Raw genomic sequence first — 15,104 nt, forward strand, 5'->3', positions numbered from 1 at the left:
GAGCATCAGCTCTGTCTAGTGGCCATACTGCAGTATTTTCCTGATATATCCATTAGGTGGGGAGAATATAGGCCAATAACATTTGATTTTACTCCCATTCACACAAAAAACACGTAAAGCACCCTCTAGTGTGCAACTTGTGTATGTAAATTTAGTTATGACTCATGGTAGTTGTGTGAGTGTGTAATTGGGTCGGGTTACTGCAGACCAGGTTGGATGGCTCTACATAGCAGGTCTTTGGTGCCCCCCCTGGATATAAAGGCGTGAAGAAGCTTCTGGAAGTTTGTAGGTGGAGGCCAGGAGTTTTCTATCTGCATACTTACGGGAATCTGGCCAATCCCCAGGCAAAAGGTCCTGTTGTGGTGGCTGGGTCGGTCATTAAATATGGGGGAGCCTGACCAGCAAGGGAGTTGGGTGGGAAATGGAGTGCTGAGGTTGCTCTCGTAGGGACTGGGAGGAGACCCTAGGTCTGGGGGCTCTGCCTCCAGGCAGAAGCTGAGGAAAGGAAGGAGAGAAATCCTAAGAGAGGAATCTCCAAAACTTTGAACATCTGGGCTGGCATGGGAAGATCTGTTCAATTGGAGGCCTGAACAGAAGTCTTGCCCAGTGCAGCGGGGAGCAAAGGACAGTGAGAGTACTTCAACGCACCCAGGGGCATACAAAGGGAGAGGCTGCCAGACGTAGCATATTTCCCAGTGACAGCATTGAACTAAATGCCAATCTATTGCTTGGGGTGTTCTTCAGAGCAGCCAGATGGGCTGGTAGGCAAGGCAGCTAGGTGGGCTGGTAGGCAATGCAGCCAGGTGGGCTGGTAAAATCTCCAAGCATTAGAACGGACTGAAGTTCTACTGAGGAGACACAATACTCCTGCATGCAGTTTGCAACATTGTGCTATTTCTCTAAAGGGGACTGAGAGCTCCTGGTCCATAAAGGACCTTGTAACAACCAAGTGTCCTAAATGCTCTCGCCCTCTGCACGAGGAACACCTCCACCGCGCCAAAGTCCCCCTTAAAACTATTGAAAACAATAAATAAACACCAGTGAAGGTGATTAAAAAGAAAATGTATAATCTAATCAATAAGAAATGTGGAGCTGCCCCCTTAAATCATAACATGAAACAATAATCAATTAATTTAATCCTAAATATCGGTTAAATACCAAAAAATGGTGAGCCGACACATAGGGTAAATTAGAAGGCGCTCAAAAACACTCCAGATGTAACTGGCTATACCACCATTAATGACAATATCTGGTGATTAGCAAGTTCCCTGGATGTACAGAATATGAAAAAATATATATAAAAAGATATATATGTGTGAAACATATATATCAGTGTATCTGCAATGTGCAATGATGGTGATGCCCTCTAGCAAAGAATCAATCACCTAAGTGTGACACACCTCTAATGAGAAAAAAAAAAAAAAAAAAAAAAAAAAAAAACTATATACAAATGGAATTATATACCTTGCAGTATACAATAGTGGTGACACCCTCTAATAATATTGGTGATCTGAGTGTAACATGCTAAATTAACAACATACCTCAGAAGTATATGTAGATGAGAACATGACAAAATGTGCTACTACAGAATATAATGGTGATGTGATCTAATTGGTGAATCAATCATCTACGTGTATCACACCCCTATTAGTCAAGAGATTGACTAGGTGTAATTGATCAGGGTATGACTAGTAATATACAATAATGGTGACACCCTCTAATAATGGGTCAATTATCTGTGTATGGTACACCAGATGAATGGCGGACCATACATAAATAAAAACCTGCAAAAATAAAATAAAATAAATATAAATAGAATAGGACCTCTTATAAAAAAAGTGGTGAAAAAACATATATAAGTGACAGCAATATAAAATTCGTGCATATAGTTCAATTCATGCTGCAAAGTTCAACAACTCCAAAAACAGTCCATGAATGGAACCAGCCCTCAGTAAAGGCTGTAGGTGATAAAACTGGTGACGATGAAAATTATCAATCGATTGTCCCACACAAATGATTCCTCAGTGATAGATGTCAAAATGATGAGTAACTCCGTGCTTCTTCCACCTCACCACTGTGCTAGTGAATCGCACTCTCCAGACATGCACTCACCAAAATAAAATGCCAGCACTTTCATGCAAGGCAAAACAAGCTTTCTTTACCACACTCCTGGGCAAATATTGCATACGAAGCTCACAAGGATGATGTTCAATGGATCCACATAAAAGAGAATGAATGCTCCAATAGTGTAATTCAGCAATAACAATTTATTAAAACTACTGCAAACTTCACACATAGCACTCACATTGTGTAAACTTGAATATGCTCAGAACGTGTAATACACAGCAAACTTTAACTCAGTGGATTCAACAATAACAACGGTCACGGCGGACCCGAGGTGTACAGCTGCTGGATGTGCTCTCACCCCTCCCTCGGGAAACCTCCGTCCCTCCGTGCGCTCGTATCCTATTCTCCTGTGTGGCCGATAGCAAGTACGTCACAACTCACAGCCACGCCCCGACATGTTTCGTAATGGATCGACTTCTTCATGGGATTCATCCCATGAAGAAGTCGATCCATTACGAAACATGTCGGGGCGTGGCTGTGAGTTGTGACGTACTTGCTATCGGCCACACAGGAGAATAGGATACGAGCGCACGGAGGGACGGAGGTTTCCCGAGGGAGGGGTGAGAGCACATCCAGCAGCTGTACACCTCGGGTCCGCCGTGACCGTTGTTATTGTTGAATCCACTGAGTTAAAGTTTGCTGTGTATTACACGTTCTGAGCATATTCAAGTTTACACAATGTGAGTGCTATGTGTGAAGTTTGCAGTAGTTTTAATAAATTGTTATTGCTGAATTACACTATTGGAGCATTCATTCTCTTTTATGTGGATCCATTGAACATCATCCTTGTGAGCTTCGTATGCAATATTTGCCCAGGAGTGTGGTAAAGAAAGCTTGTTTTTGCCTTGCATGAAAGTGCTGGCATTTTATTTTGGTGAGTGCATGTCTGGAGAGTGCGATTCACTAGCACAGTGGTGAGGTGGAAGAAGCACGGAGTTACTCATCATTTTGACATCTATCACTGAGGAATCATTTGTGTGGGACAATCGATTGATAATTTTCATCGTCACCAGTTTTATCACCTACAGCCTTTACTGAGGGCTGGTTCCATTCATGGACTGTTTTTGGAGTTGTTGAACTTTGCAGCATGAATTGAACTATATGCACGAATTTTATATTGCTGTCACTTATATATGTTTTTTCACCACTTTTTTTATAAGAGGTCCTATTCTATTTATATTTATTTTATTTTATTTTTGCAGGTTTTTATTTATGTATGGTCCGCCATTCATCTGGTGTACCATACACAGATAATTGACCCATTATTAGAGGGTGTCACCATTATTGTATATTACTAGTCATACCCTGATCAATTACACCTAGTCAATCTCTTGACTAATAGGGGTGTGATACACGTAGATGATTGATTCACCAATTAGATCACATCACCATTATATTCTGTAGTAGCACATTTTGTCATGTTCTCATCTACATATACTTCTGAGGTATGTTGTTAATTTAGCGTGTTACACTCAGATCACCAATATTATTAGAGGGTGTCACCACTATTGTATACTGCAAGGTATATAATTCCATTTGTATATAGTTTTTTTTTTTTTTTTTTTTTTTTCATTAGAGGTGTGTCACACTTAGGTGATTGATTCTTTGCTAGAGGGCATCACCATCATTGCACATTGCAGATACACTGATATATATGTTTCACACATATATATCTTTTTATATATATTTTTTCATATTCTGTACATCCAGGGAACTTGCTAATCACCAGATATTGTCATTAATGGTGGTATAGCCAGTTACATCTGGAGTGTTTTTGAGCGCCTTCTAATTTACCCTATGTGTCGGCTCACCATTTTTTGGTATTTAACCGATATTTAGGATTAAATTAATTGATTATTGTTCCATAAAGGACCTTGTCACTGATCCATAGAAACTGAGATTATTCCGGAGGGAGTACAGTCCAGGATCTTCATTTTTGTACACAGAGAAGGAAGTTGTCCTCATCTGATGTTTCTTCAAGTCAAGTTGAGCATCCCATAATTTCTATACCCTATCCAAATAGTTTCCCCCAATAAAACAACAATAACCAGCCCATGGACTGATTTCTTGTGTCTGAATGCAAGTTGGAGATGCGTGTTGCCTGGCTGTGCAGGAATAGGGGAGCCAGTAACCAGCAGGTCCTGCGGGGGTAGCACAGGATGACTAGATCTGGACATTTTTTTTATAAATTCACCCATTAATTGCACTTAACTACATGTTGTTGTTCGGTCATTTCGTAACTTCGTGGACCATAGCGCACCAGGCTTTTCTGTCCTTCACTGCCTCCTGGAGCTTGCTTAACTTCATGTTCATTTTTTCGATGATGCTAGCTATTCATCTTGTTTTCTGTCGTCTTCTTCTCCTTTTCCCTTCCATGTTTGCCAGCATCAGGGTCTTTTCCAAAGAAATCTCTGTTTGCATTAGGTGGCCAAAGTATTTGAGTTTCAGCTTCAGGATCTGTCCCTCCAGGGAAAAACCTAACTACATACAAGAAAGAAAAAGAAGCAAGAACAGGTGTGGAGTAGTAATTAGGGGAACATTACACGGCAGCTGAAAAGAAGAGTAATGCCTCGTACACGTGATCAGATTTTCTGACGGGAAATGTGTGATGACAGGCTGTTGGCGGAAAATCCGACCGTTTGTACGCTCCAGCGGGCAATTGTTGTCGGATTTTCCGTGGACAAATGTTGGATGGCAGGTTTATACATTTTCCACGGTCTGTTGTCAGATTTTCCGAGCGTGTGTACACAAGTCCATCGGACAAAAGTCCAAAGTACAAACACGCATGCTCGCAAGCACGGACGAGCCAGAAACGGTCGGTCTTGTAAACTAGCTTTCGTAATGGAGAATTAACATTCGTGACGCGGCAAATTATGAAATCTGGAAATGTAGTGTACATTCTTCTTTAATGGGATAATAATGAAGCTACTTTGCTTGTGATACTGATGCAGTTTTTGCAAACATATTTTCAAAGGCTTTTTTTTCTAGCGATATCAAGAATAATACTATTATGCTTTTTTTTTTTTGGGGGGGGTAAGTTAACACAACATCATTATCCCGTAGTTTTTAAGATCAAAGATACAAATATGTTGGTGTCCCTTGTCAATTTTACATTGTATTTTTTTAAATGTAACTGCCTACTCCCAAACTGTCATTTGAAGTAAAACACATAGCCAAGTATTATTCTACACAATTTTTTTATTGTGCATTAAAAAAAGAAAACAAATAAAATTAGACATGCTATCTTCCAGTAGAACTTAACCAAAAAGTGCATTATATGCATCCAAAAATATAGAAAATATACCAAATCAAATCATTATTCAACCCAAAAAATAAAATAAAAGCCTCATGCATGTGTCCTGCTTCTTAATATAGGGGGTCAACAATGCCAAGAGTTGGTGAAAGCAGGGGTCCGTCATCCGGAGATAATTCCGAAAATCACCCGGATTATTCTCCTGGAGCTCCCGCAGCAAAGGCATATGACATAATTGGTCACCATTAATAAGGCAACCAATTTTTGGTCCAAGAACTCCTCCTGTTCCTGGACTGGACTTGGGTCAAAGCAATAACTTCAAGGCCAATAATATATATCTTGTTATCTCCTCCGTTTCTGCAACATGGCTGGTTGACGAACGGCCGTTCAGAAACAAACTGCAAAGCACGAAATGAAAAGCGACAAATGAAAAGCGCGAATCAACACTCACCAAACTTCTACTAACACGAAATTAGCAGAAGGAGCCCAAAGGGTGGAGCTAAAGAGCTGAAAAACCACGTAGTACGTCACTGCGTTCGTGTTTGTTGGCCGACAATTCCTTGCCGTTTGTATGCAAGACAAAATCCAGGCACACGCCTTTGGACAAAAGTCTGAGGTTTTGTCTGCGGAAAATCTGATCGTGTGTATGAGGCTTTAGGCTGGCCATATATTATACAATTTTCTTATTCAATTTCCTTTAGATTTACCTTCAACTATGTAATGCAAGGACCTGGCTGATTGCATCCAAATAGAAAGTGTTTAGGTTTGAACTCATTATAGGGTTTTATAGGGTTTTGGTAAAAGAAAATTGTATAATGTATGGCCAGCCTAAAAAGAAAAACACACATGAAACAAATACAAATAAAATTGATGAAAAGAGTGTCAAATCATATGTATATAAAATGGAAAAATGAACATAAAGAGAACAAAAATGAAACGGGTTTGTGACGATATAAACACCATATTCTGTGTGTTTGGTGGAGTATTTAACCACTTCAGCCTTCAGATTTTACTCCCTTCCTGACCAGAGCATTTTTTGTGATTCAGCACTGCGTCGCTTTAGCTGACAATTGTGCGGTCGTGCGACGTTCTACCCAAACAAAATTGACGTCCTTTTTTTTCTCACAAATAGAGCTTTCTTTTAGTGGTATTTGATCACCTCTGCCTTTTATTTGTTTTTTTGCTCTATAAACAAAAAATGTGCGACAATTTTGAAAAAAAAGCAATATTTTTAACTTTTTGCTATAATAAATATCCCCAAAAAATATATAAATACTAATTTATTTCTCAGTTTAGACCGATATGTATTCTTCTACATATTTTTGGTAAAAAAAAAATCGCAATAAGCGTATATTGATTGGTTTGCGCAAAAGTTATAGAGTCTACAAAATAGGAGATAGATTTATGGCATTTTTATTATTTTTTTTAGTAGTAATGGCGGTGATCTGCGATTTTTATTGGGACTGCGACATTATGGTGGACACATCGGACACTTTTGACACTATTTTGGGACCATTGTCTTTTTTTACAGCGATCAGTCCTATAAAAATGCACTGATTACTGTATAAATGACACTGGCAGGGAAGGGGTTAACACTAGGGGGCGATCAAGGAGTTAAGTGTGTCCTAGGGATTGATTCTAACTGTAGGGGGGATGGGCTACCACTAACATGACAGCGATCACTGCTCCCGTTGACAGCGAGCGGTGGATCTCTGTTAAGACACAAGGCAGAACGGGGAAATGCCTTGTTTACAAAGGCATCTCCCCGTTCTACCTCTCCACACCGCAATCGCGGGCCGCCAGCAAACATCGAGTTCCTGGGACCTGCGGGCACGCTCCCGCGGCGTGCGGCAGGCGGCATTTAAAGAGACATACAGGTGCGCCCATATGCCTGCCTGTGCCATTCTGCCGACGTACATCTGTGTGCGGTGCTCGGCAAGCGGTTAAAAAAATACTGGCAGACCTCTTCTATCTTATTTTTTTATACTGTACATTAAAACATGTTGTTTTAAGAACTTACAGTGGACACCATACTGATTGCATACAATGCCTGGAGCTGTTCTTTCACATCTATGTTTGTCCTCAGGGAAGTGTAACGAAGAACATGTATACGGCAATTGGTGTGATCCTGATCTATGGAGGAAGAAGAATGCCGAAGCCAAAGGTGAGCTGTTACTATAACAAGGTACAACTTTCTGTCCTATTCAATTGGAGGACATTGGAGGACACACACCATTGGAGGACACACACCTCAATTTATAGGACATTTACTTTTTACTAAAACAAAAATGTTGTAGTCTTGGCTCTATAAATCTTACAACTATTAAGAAGTGTATTTGTCTGGAACACATAGGCTAATGAAAGAGAGCTTCTTATTGGTTCAATTATTAGTGTATGAAGACCAAATCCAATACCTCAATGTGATATTTATTTGATGAAGGTTCTGGACAACTCAGCAGCACCTGACATGAATGTCTCATTCACTCAGCACAATTGACTAGAGATACAACATGGCATGCTGACAATATATGAATATATATATATATATATATATATATATATATATATATATATATATATATATAACATTGTTTAAGATTGTGTTGGAATGTTGTGTATGGATGGGGATTTCCTATAACAGTTGATGGCTACAGGCTTGTTCACAACTGTCTGTCTATAATTATTTCAGCTGCCAAGAATACACAAACCCGGCTTATACTGATCCTGATGATCCTTCTCGCCTTCCTGTTCCTTCTTCTGGTTGTCTTCATAGGTATCCTGTTCACCTCCTGTGAGTATTACAGCTACAGTTTTAAAGGAGAAGTATGGGTTTTTTTTTTCCTAATCATACTTACCTAGGTGGATGCAGCTTCGGGCTGATGCTGCATCTGTCCCCCAGCGTCTCAGTGCTGAGAACCGAGCGATCAAACACTGCAGATGGCTTGGTTCTCTCAGCTCCCTGAGAGGAGAGCTCCTGACGGTCAATCATTAGCTCTACTGCTCTGCTCCTCCATGCTCCCTGGAGTGCTGAGCTGTGGAGAGGCAGGGAGCGACCGTCTCAGGCTCTCAGCGGCTCACTGAGAGGCTGAGACTGCCATCAGTCCAGGCACCTGTCGGATCCAGACTTCCGAAGTCTGCATGACGCGGTGCCTGGACTGATCTTGGTGACATCAGCAGAGAGCAGACTTCAGACCTGAAAAAAGGTCATAGGAGTGTAAAAAAGAATTGCATTCCTGTGACTCTTATGCTGCGTACACATGGGCAGACTTTTCGACGGACTAGGTCTGGCGGACTTTTCGATGGACTTTCCAATGGACATTCGAATGAACGGACTTGCCTACACACAATCAACCAAAGTCCAACGGATTCGTACGTGATGACGTACGACCGGATGAAAATAAGGAAGTTCATAGCCAGTAGCCAATAGTTGCCCTAGCGTCGGTTTTTGTCCGTCGGACTAGCATACAGACGAGCAGACTTTTCGACCGGACTCAAGTCCGTCGGAAAGATTTGAAACATGTTTTATTTCTAGGACCGTCGGACTTTTGGGAAAAAAAATTCAGCTGGAGCCCACACATGGACAAATTGTCCGCCGGACCTAGTCCATCAAAAAGTCCGCTCGTGTGTATGCGGCATTAAGAGAAGCCCAGCCAAACGAGCCCAGGCTGGACTTCTCCTTTAAACTTTATGAATAAAGAAATTTGAGAAAAGTTTACCATGAGAATTTTGGATTTGCAGCCTCTTTTGACCTGAAGTTGGCATAGTATGGGCTTACAATACATGGCCAACAGTCTCTGGTCTCCTGATCATCACACCTATGAGCTTGTTGGACATCCCATCCCAAAACCATGACTGCTAAAAACGAGTTGCCCCCTTTGCAGCAGCCTCCACTCTTCTCGAAAGGCTTTCCACAAGATTTTGGATTGTGTGCAAATTTGTTGCCAATTATGAGGTTTAGTACTGATGATAGATGGGAAGACCTGGTTCACAGTTCCAATTCATCCCAAAGGTGTTCAGTAGGATTGAGGTCAGGGCTGGATACCCAGGTTTCTCCACACCAAACTGATCTTTATGGAGCTGGCTTTATACACAGAGATGCAGTATTGCTGGAAGGATAAATGGCCTTCATCAAACTATTACCACAGTCTTTGTTCATTGAAGCATTAATAGAACCTTTCACTATAAAAACTTGAATTCTATCATTTAATACTAAACTAGATGGCAGATGTGGGTCATTGCAAATTTTCTGACCACAAATGTGATTGGAAATTCAAAATGGGTTGAAATTGAAGAAATTTGAACAAATATATATTTTAGTATTAAAATCTGGATTGAGTTTGGAGAGGAATTTGACCTAAATCCAAATTTCAGAGTTAAGATAAGTTTAGATATGTACGTTCTCTGCCATTGGATAACATTTCCTATTATTGGTTTATCCTGCACAGATAAGAACATGGCCAAGGAGCAGACACATCTGAGGGAAACTGGTAGGTGGACAATAAGCTTGTATTGCTGTCTGGCAACTTCTATAAATTATACTCCAAATATTCTGCACCTAAACAAACGGCATATATCCCCCTGCTACAAAAAGTATCAGTGCAGATATTCAAATAAAAAGAAAAAAAAGTCCCTGGAGAATGGGTTGTTGGGAAGAGGCCCTTGTCCCCTCAACATGGGGACAAGGTGCTTGTGAGAGCATCCTGACCTGCCGGGCTGCATGCTCAGATAGGGATCTGGTATGGATTCTGGGGGGATCCCACATCGTTTTTTTTTTTTTTATTTTGGTGTGGGGTTCCCCTTAAAAACCTGGTGGCACCGCCCCTTCTGATGTCATGGACCCAGCATGCACTGGTCTGTGATGTCAGAAGGAGGGCAGTGCCACCAGGTGATGTAGACAGATGTCCCCGCCCCTTCCCTAAAAAAGAACTGTCAAACAGAGGAGCCTGCAGTGGGCATCTCTCCTCCATGTTTTTTTTTCCTGTTTTTTCAGGCCGGCAGGCAGCATGATTGATGACGGATCTACATTGGGGGGGGGGCACTGTTTTTAATTTTTTAGTAAAGGATTACATAACAACTGTCTTCTGCACAAATGTGCTTCTGGAAGAATGATCAAACATTCCCATAGACACACTCCTAAACCTTGTGGACAGCCTTCCCAGAAGAGTTGAAGCTGTTATAGCTGCAAAGGGTGGACCAACTCAATATTGAACTCTACGGACTAAGACTGGGATGCCTTATGCCGCGTACAAACGATCACACATTCCGACAACAAAATCCATGTTTTTTTTCTGACGGATGTTGGCTCAAACATCCTCTGCTCAAACTTGCCTTGCATACACACGCTCGCACAAATGTTGTCGGAAATTCCGAATGTCAAGAACGCGGTGACGGATGACGAGCCAAGAAAATTGAAGTTCAATAGCCAGTGTGGCTCTTTTGCTTGATTCCGAGCATGCGTGGAATTTTGTGTGTCGGAATTTCCGACAATGGATTTTGTTGTCGGAAAATTTGAGATCCAGATCTCAAATTTTGCTTGTCGGAAATTCCGACGGAAAATGTCTGATGGAGCCTACACACAGTCGGAATTTCCGACAACAAGCTCCCATCGAACATTTGTTGTTGGAAATTAGGACCGTGTGTACGCGACATTAAAGTTCATGTGCGTGTAAAGGCAGGCGTCCCAATACTTTTGGTGATACAGTGTATATTGAATTGGGATTGGAGTTGAATTTGACCTGAATCCAAATCTCAGAGGAAAAATACAGTAGGTTTGCTGGTGTGCATTCTCTGTCATTGGATAACATTTCCCATTCTTGTTTTATCCTGCCCAGAAAAGAACATGACCGAGGAGCTGTCGGACATGTGGGAGACTGGTAGGTGAAGAAGGAGCTTGTATTGCTGTCTGGAAACTTCTATAAATTGTACTTCAAATATTCTAATTAAAGATGCACACTAGTATGGAAATATTAAGAGCTTTATGTAAAAAGAAATCATAGGTGTGTGCAGCCTAATACATTGTGCACCCCAAAGCCCAAACACACATACCTTTCTCTGCAGCCTCAGCTGCACGGGCCAGGGAATGAATGGGAAGTGTTCTGTGCTGTGCAACTTCTTGTTCATTCACAAACTGAAGCATAGTAAGCACAGCGTACTGTGCTTCAGTTATGAATGAACACAGTGAGTGAATGCGTTCACTGTGTGCATTTAGAAAAGAAAGGTGCCCGTAAATTTCATATTTACTAGCCCCTTCTTCCACTCTCCATCCTGATACATCCCTGTAGCAGCCAGGGGGAGAGGAGAGGAGGGAAGCCAGCAGCACTGTGGGGTGGGGGAGCCAATACGGAGCAATCCCGAGCTGTTGGAGGAAATGGCACCGCATGTTGTGATTAGGGTGTGCCCAGGCACACCCAGAACACCCCCTGCACAGGCCTATGGATGAGATTAATAACAGCACATACTGTACATCCAATGTACAAACATACATTAACAGCAATGGGCCCTACAAGAGTCCTGGTGGAATTGCACACATATACCCGGTGTCAGGAACCATAAACCAGATGGAGACAAAGTACAGTTTCAATCACACCTTTAATAAAATGGCATTAATAACACAGTTCAGGACCGTAGTCAAAAACAGAAGCCAGGATCTGGATGCTAGAGCAGGTAATCAGACAAGTCGGGAAAGGAAACCAGATGTCAGCGTAGTCAGGAACTAAATCCGGAACAGGGATCAGAAGGGATGTCAGCCAGGCCAAGTCATACACAGGAGCACAGGAAGGAATGCACTGAGGGATTACAGACCACACAAGGGCAAGGAGGAAATAAGCAAAGCTGTTTAACCACTTCAAGACCAGGCCTATTTCTGACATTTGTTGCTTACAAGTTAAAATCAATATTTTTTGCTAGAAAATTACTTAGAACCCCCAAACATTATACATAATTTTTTTTTAGCAGAGACTCTACAGAATAAAATGACAGTTGTTGCAATATTTTATGTCACACTGTATTTGCGCAGCGGTCTTTCAAATGCTATTTTTTGGGAAAAAATACACTTCAATTAATAAAAAATAAATAAATAAATAAACAGTAAAGTTAACCCAATTGTTTTTGCATAATGTGAAAGTTGATGTTATAAGTAAATAGATACCTATTATGTCCCGCTTCAAAATTGGGCACACTCGTGGAATGGCGACAAACTATGGTACTTAAAAACCTCTATAGGCAACATTTTAAACATTTTTAATGGTTATAAGTTTGGAGTTACAGAGGAGGTCTAGTGCTAGAATTATTGCTCTCACTCTAACGATCGCGGCGATACCTCACATGCGCATCGGTTGTTATCCCAGGAAAGCCGACGGCCGGCTCTAAAAAAACGTTACCAGGGTGATGCGTGCAGTTGCATATCATCCCGGTAAAACCACTTCAACACAATGACGTACATGTACATGATTTTGCATGAAGTGGTTAAATAGCAAAAAGGGCCATCTGTAGACTGGACTAATGAGGCAGGTTAATGGTAACCAGGTGAGTCTCTGTGGTAACAATGAGTGGCTGGTAATTAACCGACAGCTGAGCAGCCCCTGTGCACTGAAAGAAAAGAGCTGCTCATTAACCACTTAACGACTGCCCGCCACAGATATACTGTGGCAGGGTGACTCTATTGCGCGAATCGCTGTACCGGTATGGCGCGCCATGTAATATATATAGCGGGCGTGTGCGCCCACGGCGCCGGAGCCGATCTGCGTGGCCGGCGGCCGAACCGGGATCTGTCAAGATTGTAAACAAGGCGGATCCCCGTTCTGTCAGGGAAGGACACAGAGATCGTCTGTTCCTCGTGATCTGGAAATGCGATCTCTCTCTACTCCCAGTCAGTCCCCTCCCCCCACACACTTAACCCTTTGATCACCCCCTAGTGTTAACCCCTTCATGTTTATAGCTGTATAACTGTCACTGGTCTCAAAAAAGTGTCAAAAGGGTCTGATCTGTCCGCTGCAATGTCGCAGTCCTGCTAAAAATCACTGATCACTGCCAATACTATAAAAAAAAATTCCTTAAATCTATCCCCTATTTTGTAGACGCTATAACATAACAAACCAATCAATATATGCTTATTGCGTTTTTTTTTTTTTTTTTTACCAAAAATATGTATCAGAATACATATTGGCCTAAACTGATGAAGACATTTTTTATTTTTTAAATTTTTTTTATGGGATGTGTTTTATAGCAGAAAGTAAAACATTTTGTTTTTTCTTTTCAAAATTGTCAGTCTTTTTCTTTTTGCTTATAGCACAAAAAAATAAAAAACGCAGAGGTGATTAAATACCACCAAAAGAAAGCTCTATTTGTGAGAACAAAAATTATATAAATTTTGTTTGGGTACAGTGTTGCACGACCATCACTTTACCATTGTCAGGTAAAGTGACGCAGTGCCGTATCGCAAAAAATGGCCTGGTCATTAAGGGGGTAAAACCTCCCAGGGCTGAAGTGGTTTGTAGCAGGAGCCCAGCCCTGACACCCGGGTATCTATACTTATTAATAGAGATACCTCCAGATGAATGTTGTCGTAAAGTCAGAGCTGCATGGCGCTCCCATCTTCACCCATCTTGCTTCCGGGCTTGTGGACTCGAGCGTCACTCGCGCACCAGAAGGTTCCTTCAGAGTGCATGCGGCGGTGATGTCACTGGCTGCATGTACAGTAAATATCTCCTAAACAGTGCCCATTTAGGAGATATATACACTACCTATAGGTAAGCCTTATTATAGGCTTACCTATAGGTAAAAGTTAGTGATGGAAGTTAACTTCCACTTTAACCACTTGCTGACCTGCCTTTATGTCAGTCCTTAAAAGCAGAATAGCGCACGCCGCGAACTCGATATCTGCCGTCGGCCTGCAATCGCGGTGTGGAGAGGCAGAGTGGGGAACTGCTTTTGTAAACAAGGCATTTCCCCATTCTGCTAGTGACATGACCAGTGTAGTTCAGAGGTATCCAACCTGCTTCTTACCGCTATACCACTTGTACTCCAACACCCCCATTTCTTATCCTTCTAAAATGAAGAGACCACACCTTAATTTTGGAGTATAAATAGCCATAGCAGCCTATTTATTATTCAGACCCTAAATAACTCCAATATAAAATATATATACCAAAATATCACATCCGTAACAACTTGTTTAACTCAAGTCTGTTGGTCTTTGACGGCACCCCCGAACTCCAACACATATTCCACCAATACACTGCGGGACCTTTTTCCACATGAAGGGCCTCCAGCGGATAATCAGCTCAGAGACAACCCCCTTCCCGCAGTGCAACTATTACAGTATTCCAGCTAACCTTTCGCTGGAATACACCGGAGGGGCACATACTACCAATGAGCCCCCCACCCCTTTTCCATCACATATGTTTACTGCCACCATCAAAGACCAACAAAACCCGCAAGGATGACACCTTATCCTTAAGGGCTCCCCACACCCACAGGGCCCGCTGGATCCTCTCTTGCAGCCCCAGTGCCCAGAAAACAATCCCCACTACCGAGAGGTGCATTCCATCGCCCTCAATTATAAGCCCCTGTTAGTTTCCACCTCTCCTTGCCTGATCACCATGCCCCATTCTGAGCCCCAAACCTCTCCACCACCTGAGGGTTATGCAACCCTCCGAAGTTGTAAAATATCTGACTTGATGTCCCAAATCAGCTCCCTGATCATCCGGACCCTAAAGCATTACAA

The 15,104-nt window shown here is 41.9% G+C and overlaps 1 protein-coding gene across 1 annotated transcript in view; it reads left to right on the forward strand.

The window, feature by feature from the left end:
• Positions 1–15,104, forward strand: part of LOC141133704 (uncharacterized) — a 182,855-nt gene that overhangs the window by 59,342 nt on the left and 108,409 nt on the right. The window contains exons 3-6 of the mRNA XM_073623201.1: positions 7,467–7,544; positions 8,070–8,171; positions 9,826–9,867; positions 11,212–11,253. Of these exons, the coding sequence (XP_073479302.1) occupies positions 7,467–7,544; positions 8,070–8,171; positions 9,826–9,867; positions 11,212–11,253 (264 nt within the window). The remainder of the gene's footprint in view (positions 1–7,466; positions 7,545–8,069; positions 8,172–9,825; positions 9,868–11,211; positions 11,254–15,104) is intronic.

This window comes from Aquarana catesbeiana, linkage group LG03 (genome assembly GCF_042186555.1).
Source record: "Aquarana catesbeiana isolate 2022-GZ linkage group LG03, ASM4218655v1, whole genome shotgun sequence".
NCBI classification, from domain to species: domain Eukaryota; kingdom Metazoa; phylum Chordata; class Amphibia; order Anura; family Ranidae; genus Aquarana; species Aquarana catesbeiana.